Below are 24597 nucleotides of genomic sequence, written 5' to 3' on the forward strand. Positions count from 1 at the left end.
TATTCATTTTTAAGCAATAGCAGGTACACAAACCCATCTGTGTGTGTGTGTGTGTGTGTGTGTGTGTGTGTGTTTGTGTGTGTGTGTGTGTTTGTTCATCTATATGTGTGTGCCTGTATATCATAAGACAGCTTGGCTTTCCATATTTCAAACAGCCTGCGCAACACAAAGAACGAGGCCCAGCCCGACATGATTGCCTTTAATGTTTCACATAAATCACTTGAGTTGTGTGTGCGTGTGCGTTTGTGTATTGTGTGAGAGGACGGGGAGGGCCCAGGATTTTTGCACACGCTCAAGAGGAACATTTCAAACACCCTGACAGCCCTGATTAAAGCCTCTCATTACAACACAAATAAACAGTCCAAACGCATTCATACAGCCATTTATTAAAGTGTATGAGCGCAGTGAGGAGGGAGGTTCTGAGGGACAATTTACATAGACGCACTTGAGCAGCTCCGAGGAAGTTCAGGTGTTAGGATGGGTTTTGTATTTGTATCCATTCAGGTCAGGAAAAGTCATGTTGTGTTATTGGTATTACTCAGTATGTTTACATGGTGTTAAAAAAAGTCAGACTAAAGCTTGACTTACATGTACATGTAAACAGATTGTTCTGACTCAAGTTGTACTTCAGGGATTTTCTGACTAACCCAAAGTCTTGCATGTATAAACAGACCAAACTGACCTAGAAGTTCTGAGCATGCTCGACTGTTCCTGCACTGTGTTTGACCTGGAAGTTAAACAGCATAAAAGTGGAGAAGAAAGACGGGAAGAAAACAAGGAGAAGGTATGACCATGGCGGGTGCTAGAGCGAGAAGCACACATGTTGTGGATGGAGGAGAGGACACAGTCAGCTAACTGGACGGGAGCGTATCGCCAACTACAGTATCGACCACCATCCCCTGGCGTTAGGTTGAGAAATGCACGGCAACCGCCAAAGCGCCTTTCAGTAACAAATGGGTGACGTCACTCAGGCTTCGTCCGTGTTCATTTGCAGTCCATGATACTGACTAATACTTTCATTAACACCATGATCTTTAGCAAAGACAGACATTTAATTGGTGGCAAATCACCTTTCCCATGTATATGCAGACACACTCAAATGATTACACATCACCATGTACACATAAGAGTTTCATATTTGGCTTATGCTTACACCCAAACACAGAGACACAGGGATGCAGGGGGGGGGGGGGGGGGGGGGGGAGTGGGGGGGAAGGACAGCGCTACAGTAGGTGGCTTGGGCTGTGACCTAGATACAGTATGGCACACTGCATTCCTAATGGGCCATTTTGATCACTGCCACTCTCTGTATCGTCAGCCCGGCTGCTGCTGCTGCTGCTGTGTGACTCAAACACAGAAAACTCAGCATTCAGCAAATGCAACATGCAAAGTCTGCTCTCAGCTCTTTTAATGATGGCAACAGAGGAGTTAGCAGTGCCAAGAAGAGCGGAACACTTTGGATTTCTAAAATGCAGAAAACTCACTCAGTTCAAAATAGAGATCACACTTTCTTATCAATAGATTTACAGCTGAGTTTACCTTATTAGACTTTAGCCCAATAGGATGTGTACTGGGGGTGTCAGGAAGCTGCTTATAATTATTGTCATGGTACAAGACTATCTCATTAATCAATTTGGTCCTAAAGCCTCTCCTCTTGTCTTTTCTCTTCTCCCGTCTAACTCCGAGTTAATTTACATGCTGATGAGTCTGGAGACAGATGCATTTTGTGACGCTGACATCCCTGATGTGGAAGATGCTCGGCTAAAGGACAGGCGAGGAGAGAAGGGAAGGAAAGGGTTTTCTGTCTCGTAAAACGTCAGTGTTTGAAATACCGGCATGGACACACACTGGCCCAAACGCTGTATTTGAGTCCGTCGAGAAAGCAGACAGAGAAATCGCTGATCCGTGATATACATCCCTCCAAGCATTCAGAGAAGGAGACGGGAGAGGTCTTTCTGTCAATGCCACGATGAATCTCCAGGGCAGCCGGGGAGGGAGGAGGAGGAGGAGGGAAGAGGGATGTGGGTGGATATATGGAAGGAAAGAGGGAGGGAGTGACAGTAATTGTGAGTAAAGTGAGGATGAGTAAGAGTAGGAACCCAGTGGAATCTCAGAGATAGTGACTGTACATCACTAGAAGGGTGAGATGAATAACCCTGAACACTCCTTCTCTGTCTACTCCACTGCTACAGTCAGATCACACTGCTTCTTCTCAAAGAGATTACACACTGTATTTAATCAACTCAAGTCAAATTAAAACATGCTGCATGTGATATATATGTAGTAAACAAATTTCAGCACAGATGTTGTCAAATAATGAGACAGCAGGATCAATAAGGTCGTGATTCTGTTGAACTACACACAGCATTGATGTGAAGGCAAATATTTTCACTATAGGGTCGTGTAGCGGACTCTGTTGCTCCACTTACAGTCATTATGTCTTTCCTCAGGATAACCCCCCCACCCAGGGATATTCTCCAGCTGTGAGGTGCATGTGTGAACGACCAAATCAGGAAGATTTTAGGTCCCAGACCTCCTGAAACGCTCTAGACGTTTCCAGGAGTGCATTTGTGAAAACAGCTTTTGAGACATCCATAGAGGACCAGATTTGTTTTTTTTGAGAATACCCAGAGCAATAGTGCATACGTGTTTGTAAGATTTAAGTTGTATAAGGATGATTTTGTAGAGGAAACACAGCTTCCAGCATTGGTACTAAATGTTGGCATTAGGAATGAATCAGAAAGGTACAATCAGTTGATGATAAGACAGTTAACTCTCGAGACGCTGATCCAAACCTCATATGGACCTGGAGCTGAAAATATGGTCTGTTCAGTCTATCATCAGTCCTCCCTCCCTGCTTAGCCTCGCATTCACACCCTGCCTTATTTTTCTAACAGGAAGGAGAAACAGCTCGCACATCTTGGTGTGGCAGTATGAACCTCATTAAGATTCTTTCACAACAACAAGCAGGGAAAGAAATATTCAAGTCTGGCCTTGAAAAGAACCTTCATTTCTCTGACACTTCCACCAAAGACAGGAGAAGAAGAAAAAAAAAAAAAGATCAGAGTCGGAGAAAGAGAAAGAGAGCGGAGGAAAAAAAAAACAGGAGGAAAATAGACAATTTCACTTTACATGCCGAACACATGTCGAGACGCTGACAGAACAAGTGGAATACTGTTCCTGGCTTTAATTGGTTGCCTTTGATGGAAATCAGAAGTGTAATTCAACATCGATTGATATTGCCTTTGTAATTCAAAAGCAATTTTCCCATCTTTTTGTCTCCCTTGCTCTCCCTTGTGATAGTCTCTCCCCCACCTCCCATCTTCTCGCTAACATGTTAAGGTGTGTGTACACATCAGCGGGTGGGAGCGCAGCGGATGAGAAAGGTCATTTCAGCCAAAGGCCTCTATTTCATTACATGCTAAGCCGGCTGGATTGCTGAGCAGACTAGCAATGAGTCCTACTGTAGCAGGCGGCTCTCTTCATTAGCATAGCACATAGGGGGAAATAAATACGCTCTCCCATGAGCATTGCTCACCTCTGTCTCTATAATATCAAACATGCTTTGCATCTGTAATGTTACTTATGTCTTTTACTTCCTGAGACCCAAACATACATTAAATATGGTCTATTGTAGGGGGGGGCATTACTGATTCATTTGTACTATTTAGAAATACAAAATGGGATATTGACGTTCTCAGATCCTTGAACATGTTCTTAATGTTTTCTCATTATTTTCAAATCTGCCCGTCCTCCGAGAGTCGACTCGCATTGAGACAGACTTTCTCTGATTGATCAAAGCGATCTGGGCCAAAGTGGGGGAAAAAATAACATCAAAGTGTCTCAAAGTGCTAAAAAACAAATATCAAACGGAGAGGGAGGAAGTTAAGAAAGATTGGGCGGCTTCTGTTTGGAACATCAAGGTTGATGAAAGGAGAGGCGATGGAGGTGGGGCGGAATAGCTGCGATGTGAGGAGAAGGGAGGACAGGATAAAGGAAGAGAAGGTGGAAGGAGGGAAGAGAAAGAAGATAAGAGAGGTGAAAACAGAAGAGACAGGGCCAGAGAGGAGAGGAGAGAAGAGAAGAGAAGAGAAGAGAAGAGAAGAGAAGAGAAGAGAAGAGAAGAGAAGAGAAGAGAAGAGGAGAGGAGAGGAGAGGAGAGGAGAGGAGAGGAGAGGAGAGAAGAGAAGAGAAGAGAAGAGGAGAGAAGAGAAGAGAAGAGAAGAGAAGAGGAGAGGAGAGGAGAGGGGAGGGGAGGGGAGGGGAGGGGGGGAGAGGAGAGATGAGAAGAGAAGAGATGAGAAGAGAAGAAAAGAGAAGAGAAGAGAAGAGAAGACTCAAGTCTTGGGTTTCTATGGTCGGGTCTGGGTCTGGGTCCTCTGGGGTTGGATCATTAGTAGTCTCGGGTCCGGTAGAGAATGGAGGGCTGCACAGCTACACTTAATTTGAGCTCTTTAATAACACACTTTATGAATTCAGTCATGTTTGCAGCCCTCTGCCTGAGACGCTGCGTGAGAGACATCGCTGGATCTCATTTCAGGCCGACAAGATTTCAGATTCAATTAACTCCATCGTGCAACACCACCTCTCCTCACACACACGCGCACACACACACACACAGCCTCCCCACCACTCCCCATGCTTCAAGGTCTATCTCGCAGCACTGCATGATCATTCTAAACCTAATTACTTCAGGGCTGTCTGATGGAGGCCCAGTGCTGCCCAATCACATTTGCATCGAGTGGCCGAAAGCAGAGGAAGTGCAGCCGGACAGCTATACCCCCAACCCCCCATGCCTGAAACGACCATCTCTCATTCTTGCATGCTGGCTAAAATCACAGATCACATCTCCTCCCCCTTCCTTCCTCAGCCTCGCCCTACGTCGGAATTTGTCACCCCGCCCAATATTTAACACAAACTTCCGATATTTGTGACAGCAGACACAGACGCCATTCTTAACCTGGTTTGAAGAAGAGCTCCGTTGTTTTTACTGTTCTCATCTCCTGCTGCACTCTGTGACAGTGGCGCTAATCTTCTCAGCGTGGGACTGTGTTGTTTGCTGCTCGCCCTCAGCTGGGCCTCTTTGGTACATGATAGGCAGGACAGTAATGGGATGTCACACTCGGAGGACATTTTTGTCAGGGAGTTTGAAAATCGACCTGTAAAAAATGACCCCTTTAAAAAATCCTTGAATCTCGAGTCTGACTTTGAAGACGCAATGGGGGACTTTTTACAGAGATGTTTGTGTGGCTCTCCCCTCTCTCTCCGTATATTGCCCCCAGTGACATGAAATTTCTTTTAGCTGTGCAGGCATTTGGAGGTGATATTGAGGTAAGACTTTGCACTTGGCAAAGCTGCCAAAAGCTGCCAAAGTTCACTATTGAGGTCCCTGTGAAATACTTACCCATGACAGGGGGAAATCTGTGGCTCACTTTGCTTCAGCCTGCTGCACAGGGAGGTATAGGAAAGGATCAGCAGCATAAAAAAAACAGACTTTAGAGCAGACAGGGAGTCACTTCAAGTAAATTAATCTTTGTTCAAGAAAGACGGAAAAACAACTATTGCCCCCCTGCTGGGCTGATGTCTCCTATGCGTCACTTCCACAGTCTGAGACATGTCAGATCATGTTTTTTATGTGATTATTTTCGCTGTATCACTCATGTTCTTTACTTCACACCAGCTGACAGTTATTTGTATCCAGGTTAGCTTGATGCCGTGCCCTGTGTTTGCCATTACTTCTTTTAGAACTGACATTCTGATGAGTGAGGCAGAGCAAAAAGAAAGAACAATTATCATTTTCTCTCAGATTACATTTAGCAGATGTCAGGGCCCACATGTGGAGGCGGCTAATTGCTGTCTCCAAATCAACTGTGGCATAATACTGCAAGCATATGTGGGCATTTGAGTGCGTGTGCAGGGGGAAGGTGGAGAGGGACGACGGGTAGCTTTATACAGAGAAAGGTGATCCATCAGGCACGCTCTCAGCCATGTGTGTGTGTGTATAAAAAGCCGAGCTAATGCATGTGTCATGTCAGTGTATTAATGATCAAACCGGCTTACCCGCCATCAGCTGTTCACACCCACACAAGCAGAAAGAATCTCGTAGCAGGGACACGCTAACTACCTTCTCCCGTGCAGCACATAAGGCAATCGTGCTTTTGTGGCATGGCATTTATATTGTACGCGTTCTCATGCATGCACACCCGTGCCAAACCCTCCACACTCCAGCACTCCCAGCATGCTACCACACGGCCTAAGAATAATACACATTGACGGGGTAAAAAGCATCCCTCCTCTCCTCCTCCCTTTTCAAACCCCACTCTCCTGCATCTCTCCCCTGTAGCCTCGAGTGGAGCTGCATCTGCAGGGAGGACAAGGCAGACGAGGTCCCTGGGGGTGAAGGAGTGGGTGGGTGGGGGGGGGATGCACGGCTGTCACACTGAGCTTCAGTGTCCTCTGATGGCGCAACATGAGGCATGCCACTTATCAGATTGGTGTTGATGGTGAGAGAGGGGGGGTAGGGGTGAGGCTAAGTGTGTGTGTGTGTGTGTGTGTGTGTGTGTGTGTGTGTGTGTGTGTGTGTGTGTGTGTGCGTGTGTGTGTGTGTGTGGGTGAGGACGCAGCAGGGATCAAGGGTGAGGGGGATGCCAGAGCCCATTAACAGTCTTTTCATCTGTAGACACACAGGCAAACATGCAGTACACATGCAGATTTTTTACATGCACCTTGAAACACACCCACACACACACAAACACACACACACAAACACACAAATGTTCAGAATCACTAAAGATATTCTCTCTCTCCCTGCAGGCAGACGGCAGCACGATGCCGTGACTGCCACTGTGAAAAGCTCTCTCCTTTTCTCATTCCCTCTCTCATGTTTCCTTTTCATCCTCCTTTCCCACTCTCCCTTGGTGCCCCAGTTCACTCCACTGCACACGCTCCCTCTCTCCCTCCATCCTCACCCAATCCATCCCACAACCCCCCCAACCCCTCTGGCCCCCCATTCCCTGTCCCAACTGTGCCTTGCGTTTTGCTGCCTACCCCCTGCTTGTCTCCTCCACTCTGCCACACTATCCCAACTGTGTGCTGCATTTCCACTGCTCCATTAAGAAAAGAAAAAACAGTCACAGCATAATCTAATTATAGAAATATGAAAGCTAACACACATCTTAAGCCATTTTATTTAAGAAGGTATTTTTTCTTTCTATTTTATTGTTTTTAAATCCTAGCAGGTAAAAAATAAAAGAGATATATATAACCAATATCTCCGGCAATTTTCGGTCTGTAGTAAAATCTGAACGGTTGACTGGCTGAATGGTTTGCCTACCTGTCTACCAGTATGCACTCTGAGAGTGTGCAGTACTCTTCACATATGAGCTCAGTGAGTCAGCAAGACACAGAAGAATAGCATTTATTTGATATGGTAAGAGATGACAATGATGCTCTGCGCCTCTTTCCCCAGCACTCTTTCATTTACTCATCCTGCATCATAAGTGAGGCAGCACATGTTCACGAGTGTCGAGTGTGTGGTTTGAACATTTCTCTGGTGAGATACCTTCATGAGGAAGCTTACTTTTGTTGGTTACTCCAAAGTTTTTTTTCTCATTCTATGTTTAACAACGTGCAGAAAATGAATACGCATAAACATGAGATAACAAATCGAGAAGCAGAACAACTGCAAAAAATGTCAATTTAAGAGTGTGATCAACCAATTAAATATGCATTACTACTTTAAATGAATATTTAACGCCTCTAGTAAAATGTGCAAAGGGGATATTTCTTGCACAGCAACATGCATATAAATACACGGGTAGATGTAGATGTAGGGATAAAGGAGGTCAGTCAGTCACAGAACAGATAAACAACACCTCATTAGGCATGTTGAAGAGACTCTTTCAGGCCTGGCCGAGACGGCATTGTCTGCTAGCATGCTAACAGAGCCCAGGGCAGAGCTGACATCCAAACAAGCCTGATAGGATCAGAAAGTAATGATCACATGTTATCCACTAGAAATGACATGAATAATAATCACATACAATGGATAACCAGGATGATACACTGGCTTGCACTCCTCTATAGATCTCTCACTGGATGCAGACATGGACACGGGGATGCATGCATGCAAACAGACATCCTTGAAATAACAATGATGTCAACTCGACTCGAGGCTATTTTTTTATCCTATGCATGCATGCACATTGCTATCCATTCATGAGATTATCAGCTATTCATTACTGAATGGTGCAGCAATGTATACCAGTTATCCTATAAGAAGTGCAGTATGAATCCAGAGAGGGAGGAAAGCCACGCTTCACATCGCAGTTTCTTTGCTTTGGGCTTTAGGCAGTCAATTTTCTTCCCATCACGCACTCACACACTTTCAGTCATTCGTGCGCCCACAGTATTTATCTCACAGTCTCTCCCTCTACTTCTCCTCTCTCTCTCCTTATATTAGGCCAAATCCTCCTTTCCCCTGGCTCTGATGTTAATGCACTCCCAATCAGGCTGTCCATTAAGCAGACATGCGCTACACGTTCATCAGGCCGTCCAAAGGCCTGCATGCAAATGAGCTCAAATTGCAGTGCGCCGCAAACTCCTTGAAATCTCCTCAGAGGGAGAACGTGAGTGTAAGACATGCATGGGTGAGGAAAAGCAGGGAGAAGTGAGCGTCTGCCTGTCCATGTCATGCAAATGAGAAGTGCAGAGACAAGAGCTACAAAGGATTAATCCAATCAGGGTGCCTTTTTGATGTTTTGATGCATCAGTGAGACACTTACATGTGAGATGTGATAATGTAAATTCTCTCCCCTGATTTGTAAGCTTGAGAGTTAACTGTCAGCTGAACTCTTTGTCACGCAGTGAAAACTTCTGCGTTCTGAAATCTCCGTCAAAACTTTTACTGGAAGTGTGACACAAAAAATATATATATTATTTTCCTTCTACTTCCGACCGCTAGGCATCACACGTCACTTGTTCTTAACAGAAAGTTTTGCTATTGTTTCCAGTGGGACATATTCATTCTCACTTCAGTTCCATGCCTTCTCTGACTTAAAAAAAAAAACCTTCCGGGTGGATTTTGAGAGAACGTGGAGAGAACAGAGAAGGACAGTGCAGACGAGTGGGTGTGAGAGCTGTCAACTTGTGAAACATGGAAATGTTTGAGGTATAAACAACGAGTAGGAGTCGCAAGAAGAAAGAAAGATAACGCTTCAGAGTCAGGGAGACATGCTGGTTGAGGGTCTGCCTCTTTGCATTCAGGAGGCATGAGCGGGCATTAAATGCATGGAGCAGAGGGTGGGGGGTGGGAAGGGGGGGTTGTCAGCGAGGCCTGCCGCGTGCCAACTCCTAAGTGGCTGTGGCACTCAAAGATAATGAAGAACGATGATGAGACTGAGGAGGGCATGCCGAGGGGCCCACGTGCACCACTAAAAATCACCCAGCAGCCACCTATCGGGCTAAACACACAGCCTCTCAAAAAGGTTTGCCAACGGCGCTGATTGCCTGTCACAGAGTGTCAAAGTTGCAGCTCAAATTTCCTCTTTTCATTTTTCTAATCCTGCACACTTCCCTGTTTACTCTCCTCTGAACATGTGTGCGTCTCTCCACATATGTGCTCACGCCTGGTGAGCGACAGAATGTCAGCCTGGTTAAGTGCAAGACTCTTACAAATTAACACCACAGGGTGTTCCAAAAGACAGCCGAGTTAAAAAGAAAACCCACAAAAGTGACAGATAATGGGAGATAAGCGAGTTCCCCTGCCTTCCTCCGCCGTGACCCCGAAACACACTTGTCGTCTTTATTGTTCATTACCGAGCCATGTGCCGCGATACGCTAACTAATCCCATTAAACCAATCCACATGAAAACAACTTAAAGGCCTGCACCACCTCCTCCGTTAATTTATGCCGCAATTCAAATGTGCACAGAATTGAAATAATGAATGTGACTTCCCATGAATGAATCCCCCGCAGGGTGTTTATTTTCATCAACATCTCTCTGCAAATTTCTTCTTCTATTGTCAGCGCAGACACTTAAGTCAGGATACTCTGAAAGAACATTTTAAACTTTTACTCTTCTGTCCTCAGAGGCAATGGATTTTTGTTTTTTCCTGAAGTGAAGAAAAATGCAACAAACACAAGATTTCGTTTGTGTTCATAATTTAAATTTCTCTCTTACCATACAAGGTGAAAACCTTTTTTTGCAACCTATGTAAGACCTACAGCATGATTTATTAAAATTTAAACCTTGACATTAATAATTTTGCTTGGAAATATTTGTTTAAACTTTTTAAATACACTAAGAACTGATCCCTTGAACCCCTCATGATGTCCCATGAGGTCTGCCTCTAGAATCTTGCATGAGCATGATGGGACAGTCACTGAGAAAAACCAGCCAGAGGCATCAATTTCACCCAGCTGTGAATTCATCTTCAAAGGTCCTTCATCCCCAGAACCTGAACCACACAGCGCCCACGCTTACACTCGTGCAGGCCCTAAACATTGTTCACTATTTAACAAATGCGGAGCGTGTTTGGATCGGAGGAGCGCACACATGGGACTATGAATAAAACATGTTGCCCTTATTAAAAATAATCTGGCTCAAAAGTGCCAGAGGCCCTTGAGGTCGATAACCGCCCCCCTCCCTCCTCCTCCTCCTCCTCTCCATCCACTCCCTGCACCTCACAGGGTTCAAGGAGAAGGGTACCTGATTAGCAGCTGCAACATCCAGAGAGCACATTCAAATTCTGTGTGATTCAGTGGTGAAGGTGTTGAGTGGAATTAAATAAAGCAGATAGCGATTTGTGCTTGAGGCGACACAAAGGGAGGGGGTTGTTGTTTTGGATTTGGAGGCGAGCTTTGTCTCGTTCTTACCTGAACATGTCGCCAAGGCCCTTCAGCACGCCTTTCTTGGCTTTGTTCTTGTCCTTGTCTTTCTCCCTGTCTTTATCTCTCTCGGGTTTTTTCTTTTCCTTCCCCCCAGATTGTTCGCGATCTCGCTGTCTGTCATCTTTGGAGAGGTTGCCGTTCAGCCCTGGGCCGACGATGAGGTCGCCGCTGGTGGACATCGACTCGCGGCCTGATCTGGAACTCCCCTCTGTGTCCTCATCCACTGAAGAGGAGAGATAAGGGAAAGGGAGGGTGTTGAATGAAGATATAAGGAGGAGACAGCACACAAACACAGGGATAGAAAGAACATTCAATGTGAGTCAATAAAAGAAGAAAAAAAACTTTAACTTCAACTTGACTCCCTGTGGATCGCAGAATCTGTGATTTAAATCAGCACACAAAAAGCACCACTTTTTTTTTTTTTTTTCATGAGTTACAAAGCATCGCTTCTTTCTTCTGGCAACATCAGATAAACCATTAAAGAAGAAGCTGTGTCCCACAAGGTATGGCAGCTTTGAACAAAACACACTGAATTCATCTGCCTCATTAGAGCGGAGTCTATTTGTATTGCGCTCCCTTTGAGAGTAGTATTCAGTTGAACATATTTCACTTAGCAGAGAGCCTCAAGTTATTTCAAATGTGTATATTTCACACAGCTCACAAGAGAACCAGCTCTTTTCTATTTTCTCTCGCATTCGATAAAGAAAAAAGTGATGATGATGATGATGTGAGCAGAAAGTGGGAGCTGTAATGATAGCGGTATGAATCTGGTTCTTCATTTAAGTCTGAACTAATTTCAACCCCGACATAAAATTGAAATCGAAAACTCCTTAGGTGATGCAGGGTTGATTAAACTCAAAGTTTCCATCACATCTAATCAGAGATGATGTGCAAAATGTAATTAATCTGTCAGTAATTATACATTTAAATAATCGTGGAAAAAAAAAAACGGCTCCCTGGGATCTTGATTGCAAATGTGCTGCACTTTGTAAAATCGACACATGGCTCTACGGCGTCTCCGCTGTATCTGTGACTCTGAGGCGTGAGGTAGATGTCCTTCAGATTATAACTTATTACAGTTCTGCGTCTCCTCGTCTAAGTTCTGCCTTTGATGGAGAAGAGAAAAGCGCTTATCACTGGGAAAGAAGAGGGGAGGGAGAGACCGTGATGGATCTTTGGCATACCCGATGAGACAGACTACGCAGGGTGGAGCAGCTAGATTCACATTTCAAGGAACAGTGGGGGTTTGTTTTCTCCTCTGATCTCTGGAGCTATCTGCTGTTTCTTTCAGCTGCCATCTCAGAGGAAATTACTGCAAAGGAATCTCAACACGGAGCGACGCACGGCAGGAATAGAGAGCGATCCGGCTGCTTAGACCTGCTCAATTATGCAAGTCATTGTTGCACACGGCCACCTCCTTTCCCGCGGCTCCGCCTCCACAAACTTAGGGACCAGGTTCTGGATGGGTTATCAGTTGTATCACTCAATCCGCTGCCTGCTTATCATCGACTTAAGAGCAACGGACGCGAATAGCATCTGTGAGCTGTATCTGGCTATTTAAATGACGGAGATTAGAGGGAGTGCTAATGTTACTAGTGCTTAACGATAGCAAGCTGCAGATAACATGCTAAACATTATAATCCAGAGAGTCCCAGGGGGAGCAGTGGCCATGTGTGCTTCTGTGTGTGTGTGCATAAGCATGTGTGTGCATGCATATGCATTTGTTTATGTGTAGGCTCTGAATTTTGAGTAAGAAAAAGACTTTGAATGTGAACATGTGGAACTGGGACATCACCAGTTATATCATGGACTCAACTGAAAAACCTCTAGTTTGACAATTTGGAAAGCGTCTTGTTTTGGGAGCCAGAGATGACCACATTTGGAAGAGAGGTTTGCTTTATTCTGATTTAGATGTCAACTTTGGTAGTGACTTGTCAACCACATGTAGCCACACCCTAAAGATACCCGGCTGGATTTGATTTTTTACCCTTAATGTGAACAAAACTGACAGAATGAGCATCATCATGCTGCAATCAAGACAGACTTGAAAGTAGAAATTAAAACTATGGACTCAGAAGAATGTCTAATGATGTAATAATCAACCGAGAAGTCAGCTCATTAACTCATAGACTTACACAGAGGCCACTGAAAGGCACTTAAATAAATGTGTAGAGGATATGTCATTTTATACTTGTATGATGTTTTTGTAATCTTCCATTTATTTATGAGTCTTTCAAGTAAAGCAAAACAGACAAACGGGCATTGTTTTTTTTCTATCCAAAAAGTCATCAAAAGATGAGGCCATTTAAAGCAATTTAATGGAACCGGAAAGAAACAAAAACAGAGCTGGTTGACAGTCTAAAACGATAGCAGAAACATTGATGAAAGTGTCAAGAAGCAGAAAGATAATTTGTCAAGAAAGACAACCGCAGCAAACATTTTGTCACTCCAGTGAAGCTCTGCCATTAAACTTTCCTGCGTTAATAATCAGGGCGTTTCGGCCGGCCTGTCACTGAAGGTTATGACTGACAAGGAAAATTGCCAGTTTTATTCCATCACATAAAAAAAAGGGACCTTTGTTCTGCAGAAGCAAAATGTGTCCCTTTTTTTCTCTTCTCACTTCAGTGAAAAGATGCAACACAAAGTAGCACAAGGGGAAGTCCATTTTGCCCAGCAGGATATCTTGTGGGGACACATTTTCTTTGGGCGATGCCACATTCTTATTTTATGTAAATAAAAGTCTGGGAGCAGAGGAAGGCAGCGGCTTATCTGTCAACTTTGACTATTAACCTCAGTGACGAGCATAGACTGGCTGCTTTTATCTAAATTGAAAAACAGAGTTATTTGAATATCACGGGAGGGGGAGGGGGGGATGCAATATACCGTGGCAAGGGAAATCGGTTGCTTTCCCCATTTTTCTTTGCAGAGATAAGACTGTATTTAGTGGCTTTCTGACAGAGCTTATGAGAACAAAGCGTTTCAGGCAAATAATTCCCTCTTTTTTCAAATGTCTCCCAGCTCTTTAATGGTGAATGGAAGTTTATATCTGGTGATTACTCTTGTGGCGTTGCAGGGTTATTACCTGTCGGGAAACGTAAGACGGCTGTCTCTCTGTACCTGATGCGTGTCTTTTTGTCATCAAACACCGAGAGGATGGATATTTTTCTCTCAAACAGAGGCTGGCTTGTTTTTTTCCCCCCTCAAATAATACCTTCTTAGTGTAGAATAAAGTATTAAAAAAAAGTGTGGATTCAATCCCCGTCAGGTACGCAGCATAACAAACGAGAGCTACCCTGGCAAAGTTGTAGGTTATGATGTGCCAAAACAAACTGGCATGGGCCGATGGAACGAGCTGTGTTTCATTTATTATCACAGTAAATGCAATTACCCATACGTATTACTGCGAGAATACAATAAGGCCCTGCCATGTGTGGGTAAACAGCCCAAGAATTTCCTTGCATGCACTCCGCTGGAAAACATGGCAATGCACTTTAAGGGTTTGTAAGCTCCCGGGAACGCATGTTGCCACAGTCTCTAACAATTCCACTCAACGTGAAGCGTGTGAATATTAATGAGTGTGTAACCTAGACGCTTATTGCAGATGTGCAAGAGGGGATCCCTAACCTAGTTTTACTTGGGAGGGGTGAATACTGCCATTCTGAAACGGCTCCGGGGATGCATTGAGTTGGCCTACATAACACTGACGGAGTGTCTTTGTAATAATCTACCCATGTCTTCAACTCAAAATTATATCAGACACGTTTTTCGGGCAATTTTTTTATTCTGAATACACAGTCTTTAAAGGAAATGAAAATGAAAAATCCACTTGTACAGTGTTTTTGAACATATATTTTGGTAACCTGTCTACTGACCCACAAAATGTTAAATAAACCCATCCAGTCCTTTGTTTGTGGTCTGCATAAGTCTTACAACACAGAGGTTTCTGGTAAAAAATAAATCCCCTCCCCTCCCCTGGTATCTCCACCCATGGACTCCACCCCCAGCCTAGAGTCAAACTTTGGAGCAGGTCTGCCATTTATATTCTCTCTACAGAGGAGTGATGTCTACCTGGAAAACTCGTTCTGCGTTCTGAGAGAGCTGGTTTATACAGGCTCACAAACCTCCTCTGGTGCTTGATTCATGTTATATTTTGACCAAAGCACAGCACAGATGTTTCATTTAGACCACAGGGACTATTTGAAAAGGTGGAAAAAGGGGGATAATATGTCTTCTTTAAATGAAAAACTGCACTTTGAAATACTCACGTGTGTCCATGCTGATTTCCTCTTCTCCCGTAGTGATGCCAGGTTTCTCGTACGATTTGTCGATCGCAGCTCGGAAGCTCTCGTTGCAGCCGCGGCCCCTGACGATCCGAGAACGCGGCCTGTGTACGTTGAGCTCGCCGTTGTGTGTCGCCTCGGTGACGGCCGTCTGGAGGCTCTCAAGGGAGCTGGACTTTTTCAGGCCCAGCGAGGGTCCGATGCCTCGATCTTCAGCACCTAAGGAAAGAGAAAACGGTATCACTGAGACATAAACTCCTTCAATGACTTCACACTGAAAGTCAGCATTGTCATTTTGTTCGACTCTTCCAGGATAATACACTGTAGCTGACAAGCAAGAGAAGCTGCAAGTCTGACAATTCATATAAAGAACAAATGACGCCATTGCCTGGCCAATGATGTGTAAGAAATGAAAACGGAGTATCATATCTTCACTGAGAGTTTCCCTTTTGAAAAAGAAACAATTCAACCTTTGTGGTTGTCTCTGCAGAGTTAAATAATGTGGCTGAAATATCATGCATATAAATGGGTCCCTATCAAAGAGAACAATGTAACAGTACTAGCATGATTACAGTGCTATTCTTACATATAATAAATTAACAAAATTAAATATATAACTATTCTACTAGGCGGTGCTCCTACTGCTTGATATTTGAGTCTGTCAGAGAGCAGGTTAGCACAAAGAGGAGGGACAACATAAGGACTAAACCAGTGCAGCAATTTGAACTTTATGAATCCCTGAGGGGAAACTCTGGTTTTACACTCTGTTAATGAGAGACATGCTTCTCACACACATAAGCCCGAAAAACAAACAGGACCTGTGGACATGCGTTAGTGGAGAGATATCAGAGTGGGGTTGCTAAACAGGGGAGGGGTTCGGTGCCTTGCTCACCGGCACCTCTGCAACTACCAGAACAACTTCCATATTACAGTCCGCATCAGGACTTGAGCTGGCGTCCCTCCGGTTCCCAACCAAAAGTCCTTACAGAATGAGCTACTGTACTGCTGTACGAGACAGTGACATCCACTTCATCAGTTACATCAGTTTCTCTTTTAAATCCCTTTTAAAAACACATTTTTATCATAAGGCCTTCTTATAATCCTTGTTTCATCCAGGATGTTTTATTTGTTCTACCGGTAAATTTAGCCAATCTTTGTTTCAGCTGTTTCTCTTTCCTCTGTTAATTGGACGATTGCTGCACTGTTGTTTTATTTTTCATGCTTTTAATAGGATTTTATTGTTGTGTATTTGACTGTTGGGAGTGCTTTATAAATAAACTTTATTATGTTATTATTATTATTATTATATCTTCACACCTGATGGATGCTGCACACAACACAACCGTTATGTAAAGTAAACATGACTAACATTTAAATTCTAGCAATGATACTAATGACAAGTTTTATGACATGAAACCTTATCTGTTATGCAGCTCGTGACTACATCACACTTGTTGGAAAACGTACATCTACGATGTGTTTGTTGGATACGTGGTGGTAGAGCAGCTGTGTTGTAAGTGATTTTTATTTTCTCTGGAACAGTCAACCTCTTGGAAAGTGGAGCTGGCCCTAGACAGCTGTAACTATTTCCCCAATGCTTGCCAGGGGTTTGTTTAGGGTATGTAAGTGGAGCGTGACTTAGGTATTGGTATTTCATTTTGTCAGGGAGCGTCCGACAGTTCCCCGGAGCTCTTTACCTTACCCGCCTGTTGGTAAACAAGCAGCCTGGTTGATTTTCTGTCCCCTAACCCTATTCCGCCTCGATACAGCGTGCAGCAAAGGACTGCACTGTCAGACGTTACACCATGGACTTTCTGAATATATGTGCGAGTAAAGCCTTGTTAGATGTAAACTTCTGCAGAGGAAACTATCAGGAGCAGAGGATAAACTGCTGATTGAATGACTTAAGCAGCCTCGCTGGTTCTCTATGAGTGGAGCACATGTGGACAGAGCAGCATTGTGTTTTCATGAGTCCCTGTAGACCACATAGACCCTCCACATGTAGTGAGTGCATGATTCTTTTTCCTCTGTGATTTCATGTGGAGTAAATAAACGTCTCCACAGCTCTTCCTGTTGGTTTACAAAGGCAAATGTTGCTATAAGGTCTGGTGCCCCCCCCCCCCACACACACACACACACACACACACACACACACACACAGACACATGCAAACACTGGATGTGTATGTTTGTGTCTCACGCAGGGACTCCCACATGGTCACATAAACCCAAGACATAGACACACACTCCTGTGTCAGCTACCATCAACAAGAGGACTCGACGTGTTTAAAGTGGCCTAAATGAGGCGTGAGCCGGCTGCTGGGTGATCACAGAGGATCTTTACATGGCGGGCTGTGCAAGGCAAACACGGATTAGGCAAAGAAAATAAACCCCCATCACTGAGAGAAAACAATTTGTGACCGTTTGATGGAGTACCCCCTGCTGATGTTTATTTGTTTCACTTTATGAGAGTTGGGGGACGGAAGGAAATAAACATACAGCAGTGGGAGTAAAACAGGTTTCAAAAGCAGGGCTAATTCAGCTAAGAGCTAAAGGAAAGACATGGTAGCACTGTGCAGACATTTTCAGCCTCTGTAATCATAATTCTACCAATGACAGCATGTCTCCTTACTTGGCTAAACCTCTTTGCTATTCTATTCTTGATCCATTAATCATTCAAACCTGCTATGGCTATCCCAACTTTTGATTTGCCAGCTTAGTTTACCACTTCAAAAAAACACACACTACCCAGTCAGCTGTGCAAAGGTCAATACTGACTGATTTCTTATTTCTATCACTTTGCCATCTTTCTAGACATTTTGTATTTTTAAAGCTAATTCTAGGTTTCTTAATTGTAACAAAGGTATGCCTCTTCCTGCTTTGAGTGTTAGAGTGCTTCTCTATCATCCACAGCAGCTATAGATTTGGTGTCAATGAAGTCGAATAGGCTAAAAGGTCAGCTGTTGGCCAACGGTGTCCGATTCCCAAAACGGATAATGTACTGTTAAGTCTTCAACGCACCGTTTTTCTATACTTTTGTCAATGTTAATAAAAGTGCCCAATCCCCAGAGAACCTGGACTCAATCCTAAAAGTACCTTTCACAATAAACGAACAGCAATCCTATAATGCTGCTGCACATTTACAAGGAAGAGCTCCTTATGTGCGCCTTCAGGCTGCATTAGACAGTAAAATGAAACTTTACTGCGAGCTACAAATGTCTAGGGGGGTCAAAAGCTCTCTGGTTTCTGGAACAGAAGATTCATTTTATTGCTTAGTTCCTCAGAGCAAGAGGGGCCATTTCTGATTACTATGGCAAATTTAATGCCAAGAAAGACAGAAGCTTTCCAAGACTGAAGAGAAAGCAAGCTAAAGAAATCATGTAATTCATTTGTTGAGAAGGAGTAATCTCATCATGGGAAGGACAAAAGAGGACAGTCTGAAGGAAAAAAAAAGACATTATAGGGAAACATAAGAACTGAACCGGCGAGTGATGCTGCAGTTTTACTTTGCGGATAACACTCACAACCCGGAACAAATGTGATGTGTAAATGTGTGTGTTTTTTTTCAAGCTTCTGCGTAAAGCCTGCCAACACAAGACGCACAGAAGCCAGGGTGCATGTTTGACACAACAGGATTGCAAGTTAGAGCCTGCACATGACGCAACAGTTCAAGGGAACATAAATGACATCTGCTGTATGTGGAAACAGGGAATAATCCTCTAGCTCAGTATTCCGCCCCACGATCCCCCGTCGCCATTGTTTTTAGTCAAAGCAGCGCATGAGCGAGGGGAGAAGCACGGGGGGACAAAGAGACCGTGAGAGCGAGGCAAAGGGAGAAAGTTTGCCCACAGACCCCGGCTGCCTCTAACCTGCCTTTGTTTTCATCGGAACAGAAGCAGCCGTGGCTCTCCGGGGAGAGTTTGACGGACAGCTCTCTGTGTGCCAGTCTATTATGTGATTCCTATCACACAACAGAAGCCCCAGTGCTCCGCTCCTCATCTCCTCTCTTATTCAGAGGGATGAAAATACATATTCCCCCATTGCATACAGACACGGATTTGTCACTCCCTGCACGTCTGGAGGAGAAATGAAAATCAAAATGAAACACGCACAAAAAAGACAGACAATCAAATAAAATCGGGGGAAAAGTTTAACCTGGAATTCTGTCACAGCCAGCGACAGAAATAGTCACTGGTCGGTTTTCCTCTGCCAGATTAAGGGCAAGGACAGTTAATTGGAGAAGATCCATTGCCATTAAACGTTAAAGGGGAGGTATGGCAAACTCCATGAATAAATCAGGGGCAGTTATTACAGGGACAGGAGCCCATAGTATAATTAGAGCAGCTAAAACTATGCTCCCCGGCTATTATTCACCACAAGGCCCTCGCATGTAAAGATCTGTGTACAGACAGGGGCTCCATTACACATAATTTATTCTGAGAGCCAGGGCTTTAAGCAGGGTGGTAAAAGGGTAATTATGTTAAAAATAGCCTCCAAGGTGGTCTGGGGAAGGCCACGTCCAGGCATCCCGGTGGAAGTGATGTGTCCCCGGGTCAGCAAGGATTCTATGTCTCTGCCAGATGTGGACTATCAGCCGGACAGAGGACGTCCTCCGTGCAAAGAGCATGCGTCACAAAAGGACTCATCATATCTTAATCAAAGATGCTAGATACATTGGTGTCCTGTGATTGGGCAGTTTTGAGAAAAAACTGAAAAAATAATTGTAATACTTTAATATGTTTATTTCCCTCTAAGTGAGCCGACTGTCAAGAATAGCTTTGCTGAGATATTCAGAGGACGACAACTTTGTTCTAAATCCAGCTCCCACCTTGATCTGCAACAGACTTGGCTCCGATTGATACTCAGATTAATGGTGAGTTTGAAGTGCTGGCCTTTGAGTAGGTATCTGAAGTCTATGTGAGGGGAACTTTTGTATTTCTGAACTCTACATATTTTCGGGTAAACAACATGTCTGATGCGTCCTTGGGCTAGACCCTTAACCCTTCCTACCACTGCTTCATCAGAGGCGCAAGAGTGTGTATGAATGGGATTAGTTACTTCTGATTGTCACTTTACACAGCAGCCTCTACCATCAGTGTGTGAATGTGTAGGTGTGACCTGCGGTGTAAAAGAGCTTTGAGTAGTCAGAAGACTAGAAAAGTCCATTTACCTTTTACAATCTATAATTCTAATTCTACCTAAAATGTCCCTGAATTGTTACCTGCGTCTTGCAGGACTCTCAAAAGGCCTCATGTTTTTTGTATAATATTTATACAACAGTGTAGTGTTAGATTACTGACATGTTAATGCTGTGTCAGGAATGTGAACCTAAACAGGAAGTATATGGCAGAATATCCATATCCATGTACACACCAGGTCTGAGTCATGGGAGACCTAAAAAAGACATCAAACACATGTCCTCGTGACCCAATCATCAGCTTAGTCTGTGTTCATTTAATGGAGTGAATGCACTCTAACACGCTCCAACCACATCTTAAAACAGCCCGACTATGATGGATCAATTGCAGCGAGCTGAAGAGGCCAACTGGCAGTGAATGTCTCTGTATTGAAAATGCCACTCCATTGCTTGGCTCCCATCAGCCCTCCACAACTCCTGAAAATAATGACTGTTTTCTTCAATCATTTGCACTGCACAACGAGCACAATGGCACAGGTTCCCACATTAGTTGCCAAGTCTCTATTCATCGCCCGTGCAACTCTCTCTCGCAGCGATATGAAAAACCCTCTTTTGATCATGCCACAATTACCTCAAACAACTCTCTCCCCCGTATGCATCGAAAGGTGCCAAGATCACTCAGCCAATAATGGCTGGTTATGAGCTGGTTATTGAGAAAGTGTGAAGCTGCCTTTCCAGTCTCCATTTATCGACCCATGAACCCTGTCTAACGGTCATAATGGCCCATTGTAGTAATGGTAACAGTGTGTAGTGCTGGTCCGGGCTTCGTTGCTTACCTCCATTGGTTCTTGTGCTGCCATTAATCTGGTCGGCTACTGTTAAAGAGCATAAACAAGCGAGATTGGTTAGTGTCTTTTGTACCTTGTTATTGAGCACATGCAAAGCAGAAGGAGACAGAAGCAGAAAGTGCAGGACAGATAATGAAAAATGTGACAACAGTGATGTTAGTAAGAGATATGAGACTCTGTGCAAGGGCCTGTCAATCATGAGGCTTACAAGGCAAAGTGGCTGGAATGTGCTAATGTATTACTGCCAGTCGCGGCACCTCGTGTCTCTTTCTTCCCTTTTTCTTCTCTCACTCAATCTCCCTTCCCATCTAAATGGGATTGAACCGCGGGGTGTCCGACCAGTTTAGCATATTTCAACAATGATGGGCTTCAAAGTCATGAAATCCATCTGCTGATGCGATTTGGGAGCACCTGGAACATGATTAAAGGAGAGGGAGAGAAATACCAAGTGACAGAAGAAAATGAGAGTCTGCAGGGGGTAGCATTGTTGAGCATGTTAACCATTTAGTCAGGGTGGCTTTGATTGCACAGCACGGCTTTATTAATGTGTTAATGTAAAAGAAAAAGAGGGTGTGGTCACATCTGCAACAACTGGAGACAAACTTTGATGTCCAACAGTGCGACAAGGATTAAAGACAAACGCTGGAACTGTGTTCTTTGGCTCATTTATTTTCAACTTGACTATGAAATGTTACCCATAGGCAATTTTTCATTGTACGACTTTGATGTCATAATTCCATTAAAATAATCGCCGTGCTAAAGCAAAGAGTGCATCTGAGATAAATTAAACTTGTGTGACATGAAGCAAATCTCAAAATGCAGCTTTCATTTTGAACACTGAGTCCAGAGCTCCGTGTATTGACTGAAATATTTCTCCATGGGGAACACATAGCAGAGTTACAATACGAGGAGAACACGATAGTTATTTCCTTGGACCCTCCAAACACTGTTTATTTTCACTGATAGAAAACTAGTTTGTATTGGCAAAGATTTCAGTCAGCAGGATATTTTACAAACATTAAAGTTGACAACTAAGAAATCGAAGACCTTTAAGACAGATTAGTCAAACATTAGTAGCTCTGGTTCTGCAAAGAGAGACTGATCATCTTACAAGCTGTAAAGACAAACCATTGTGTTCTAGGACCCATTGAATTACTGACGCCACTTAGAAACAATTAAGGAGCTTTTTGATTCAACTCTGTGATAAAATGTGCATTTGCAATTATTGTAATGCCATCAACGAGTTATCTCAGCATCCTGCATGTTCTACTAGCTTCCTGTCCTCGGTTAAATCCAATTATTTTTTGTTTTTCCCACTAAAAAAAAACTAATGGGAAGGGTTGAAGTGCTTAACTAATGAATCCTATGGAAAGGCTAACTCTTGTCTTTCTTCTTAGCAAACATTTTCCACCAAAAACTTTTAGTTGTCAAAAGTTTTGAGGGGGGACTAAGGGTATCGGGCTACAACAGGGAAGATGGACCCCACTGAGTTGAGTGCAGTGGCCCAGACCTGAACTAGTCTTAAGGCCTGTGGGAGAGTCAAAGATTTCTGCAGGTCTCTGGGCTCCATGTGGAATAGAGTCGGCTGTTATCTGTTATGATTAGCCAGTGATCCGAGAGGAGGCAGCGTCTGCTTCAACCTCAGTGGGAGAGGTTCAAAACTTACACCGTCTTTCTCCCTTGATGCAGGCAGAGCTTTTGAGCATGTGTGTGTGTGTGTGTGTGTGTGTGTGTGTGTGTGTGTTTGGGCTTGCATGAATCTGACAGCAGACAGTCACTAAAAAAGCTGTTTTGAACTTGATTCTCTGACTATGCTCCAATGGAAAATGGCCAAAGGAGATGGAGGCCAAAAAGAGAAAAGCTGGTGGCTTGGCAAGATGAAAGGACACTGGGGGGAGGGGGGGGGGTATGGTGACCTGTTGTCCTGAAATCTTGTAGATTTCCCAGGTCCCACCAAAAAATAATTGTCCAAGTGTTTCAGTTCATGTATTGACATTTTTGTCGCACTTGAGTTAGAGCGTTTACTCTTTGCAATCTCAGTGTGTCTCCAGTGACATCCTGTGTTACAATCCAACTGTCCTGCTGCACCCCTACATCATTGTTTATGTTTAAAATGACTAAATGTTTCGTCGTTTTCACTTGGTGGGAGGCAGCATAGTTCCCCCAGTTGTCAACACTGCTACTGCCGATGGCCTCACGAAGAGGGGGCGGTCCTTAATTTGGCCAAGGACACATGAGGCGTCAAACTACAAAACCAACGTGGACAAGTGTGTGAGACAGGCCACCTCCAAACCAATAAAATGTTGAGTATGTAAACCTATAAGACCTGATTTAATTTGACTTATTGGAGTACATGGGTGTTATTTCCTAATTTTTATCATTTTCTTTCATCCGTTAACCTGCTCTGTATTTAATTTTCTTATTTTCTTTCTCTACCCCTCCAAGGTGAAAGCTTCCTGTGTTCTTTTGTAAATAATTTCAATTTAATTAGTGTCATGTTACTTGAATATGAAAAAATCTTGAATATGAAAAGAGCTAAATTGTTAAATATACTGCAAGCATCGCACCCCCCTCTTTCTGCAGAGAAAGTGCTCCAATGTTTGAAAGTTTGAGGGAGGAGTCTTGCAATTATTTTGCTATTATGTGTAATTACTAATGTGTGAAGAATGCTTTTCCTAAATAAAAAAAACAAAAAAAAACATTGAGTATGTAACCCTCATTTAGATGTAAGTGAGCAAACAAACATATTTCACAAATTGTGACCGCTGCCTTTTTTCACTCTTGACTCAATGCAGGTGTTTTATGAAAAGCAGAGCACAGTGTTTACCTAGATCCATGCTCTTGGACTTGCGTGTCTTGACGATTTCCAGCTCAGCAGCATTTTCGTACTGCTTGGTGCGTTTCTCTGACATGCTCTGGCGTCCGAAGCCCTCCCTCTGGAACGATCCGTCAGATTCTGCGTCTGGACTGAGCGAGCTGCAGTTCATGAAAAAGAAAGGACAGAAAAAAATAATAGTTTAGAATATTGCCATGAGCCATGGGATGATCTAAATGCACCTTTAATCCAATGGGCACCCATCACAGATTGACTTTGTCGTAATCTACATAGCACTGCTTTTCTATTGCAAGGGGGCGATGCTCATAATAAGACGGGGAGATAAAATCTGTCTATTAATAGTCATACATTCTCCAAACCTCGGCCCAAAAACTCTCCTCTGCTATCAGATAATGACCATCGACGTTCAATACCTGCACAAACACAGCGTCAGTTTTAATCCTTCACTTCAATGACTCTCCTAATCAAGGGCACCTCCACCTCTGCTGGCTGGAATCAGGATGGCTACAATTGGGAAGGCGAGGTCTGGCTTACATGTGTGATACCCCCGATGAGCAGCGGAGGTGAGGGTACTCCGGGGTCATGGCTACTCAATAGTGCCCCCCC

General features: G+C 43.8%; 1 protein-coding gene across 3 annotated transcripts in view; it reads right to left on the reverse strand.

Moving 5' to 3' along the window:
• Positions 1-24597, reverse strand: part of LOC109981977 (partitioning defective 3 homolog) — a 377174-nt gene that overhangs the window by 97521 nt on the left and 255056 nt on the right. For 2 of the 3 annotated variants that reach the window (XM_065949089.1, XM_020630999.3), the window contains exons 17-20: positions 23983-24131; positions 21144-21182; positions 15157-15390; positions 10877-11114 (exon numbers count right to left, since the gene is read on the reverse strand). In XM_065949089.1, coding sequence (XP_065805161.1) covers positions 10877-11114; positions 15157-15390; positions 21144-21182; positions 23983-24131 — 660 coding nt within the window. The remainder of the gene's footprint in view (positions 1-10876; positions 11115-15156; positions 15391-21143; positions 21183-23982; positions 24132-24597) is intronic. The other variant, XM_065949090.1, reaches the window with a different exon arrangement.

Source organism: Labrus bergylta, chromosome 20 (assembly GCF_963930695.1).
Source record: "Labrus bergylta chromosome 20, fLabBer1.1, whole genome shotgun sequence".
NCBI classification, from domain to species: Eukaryota; Metazoa; Chordata; class Actinopteri; order Labriformes; family Labridae; genus Labrus; species Labrus bergylta.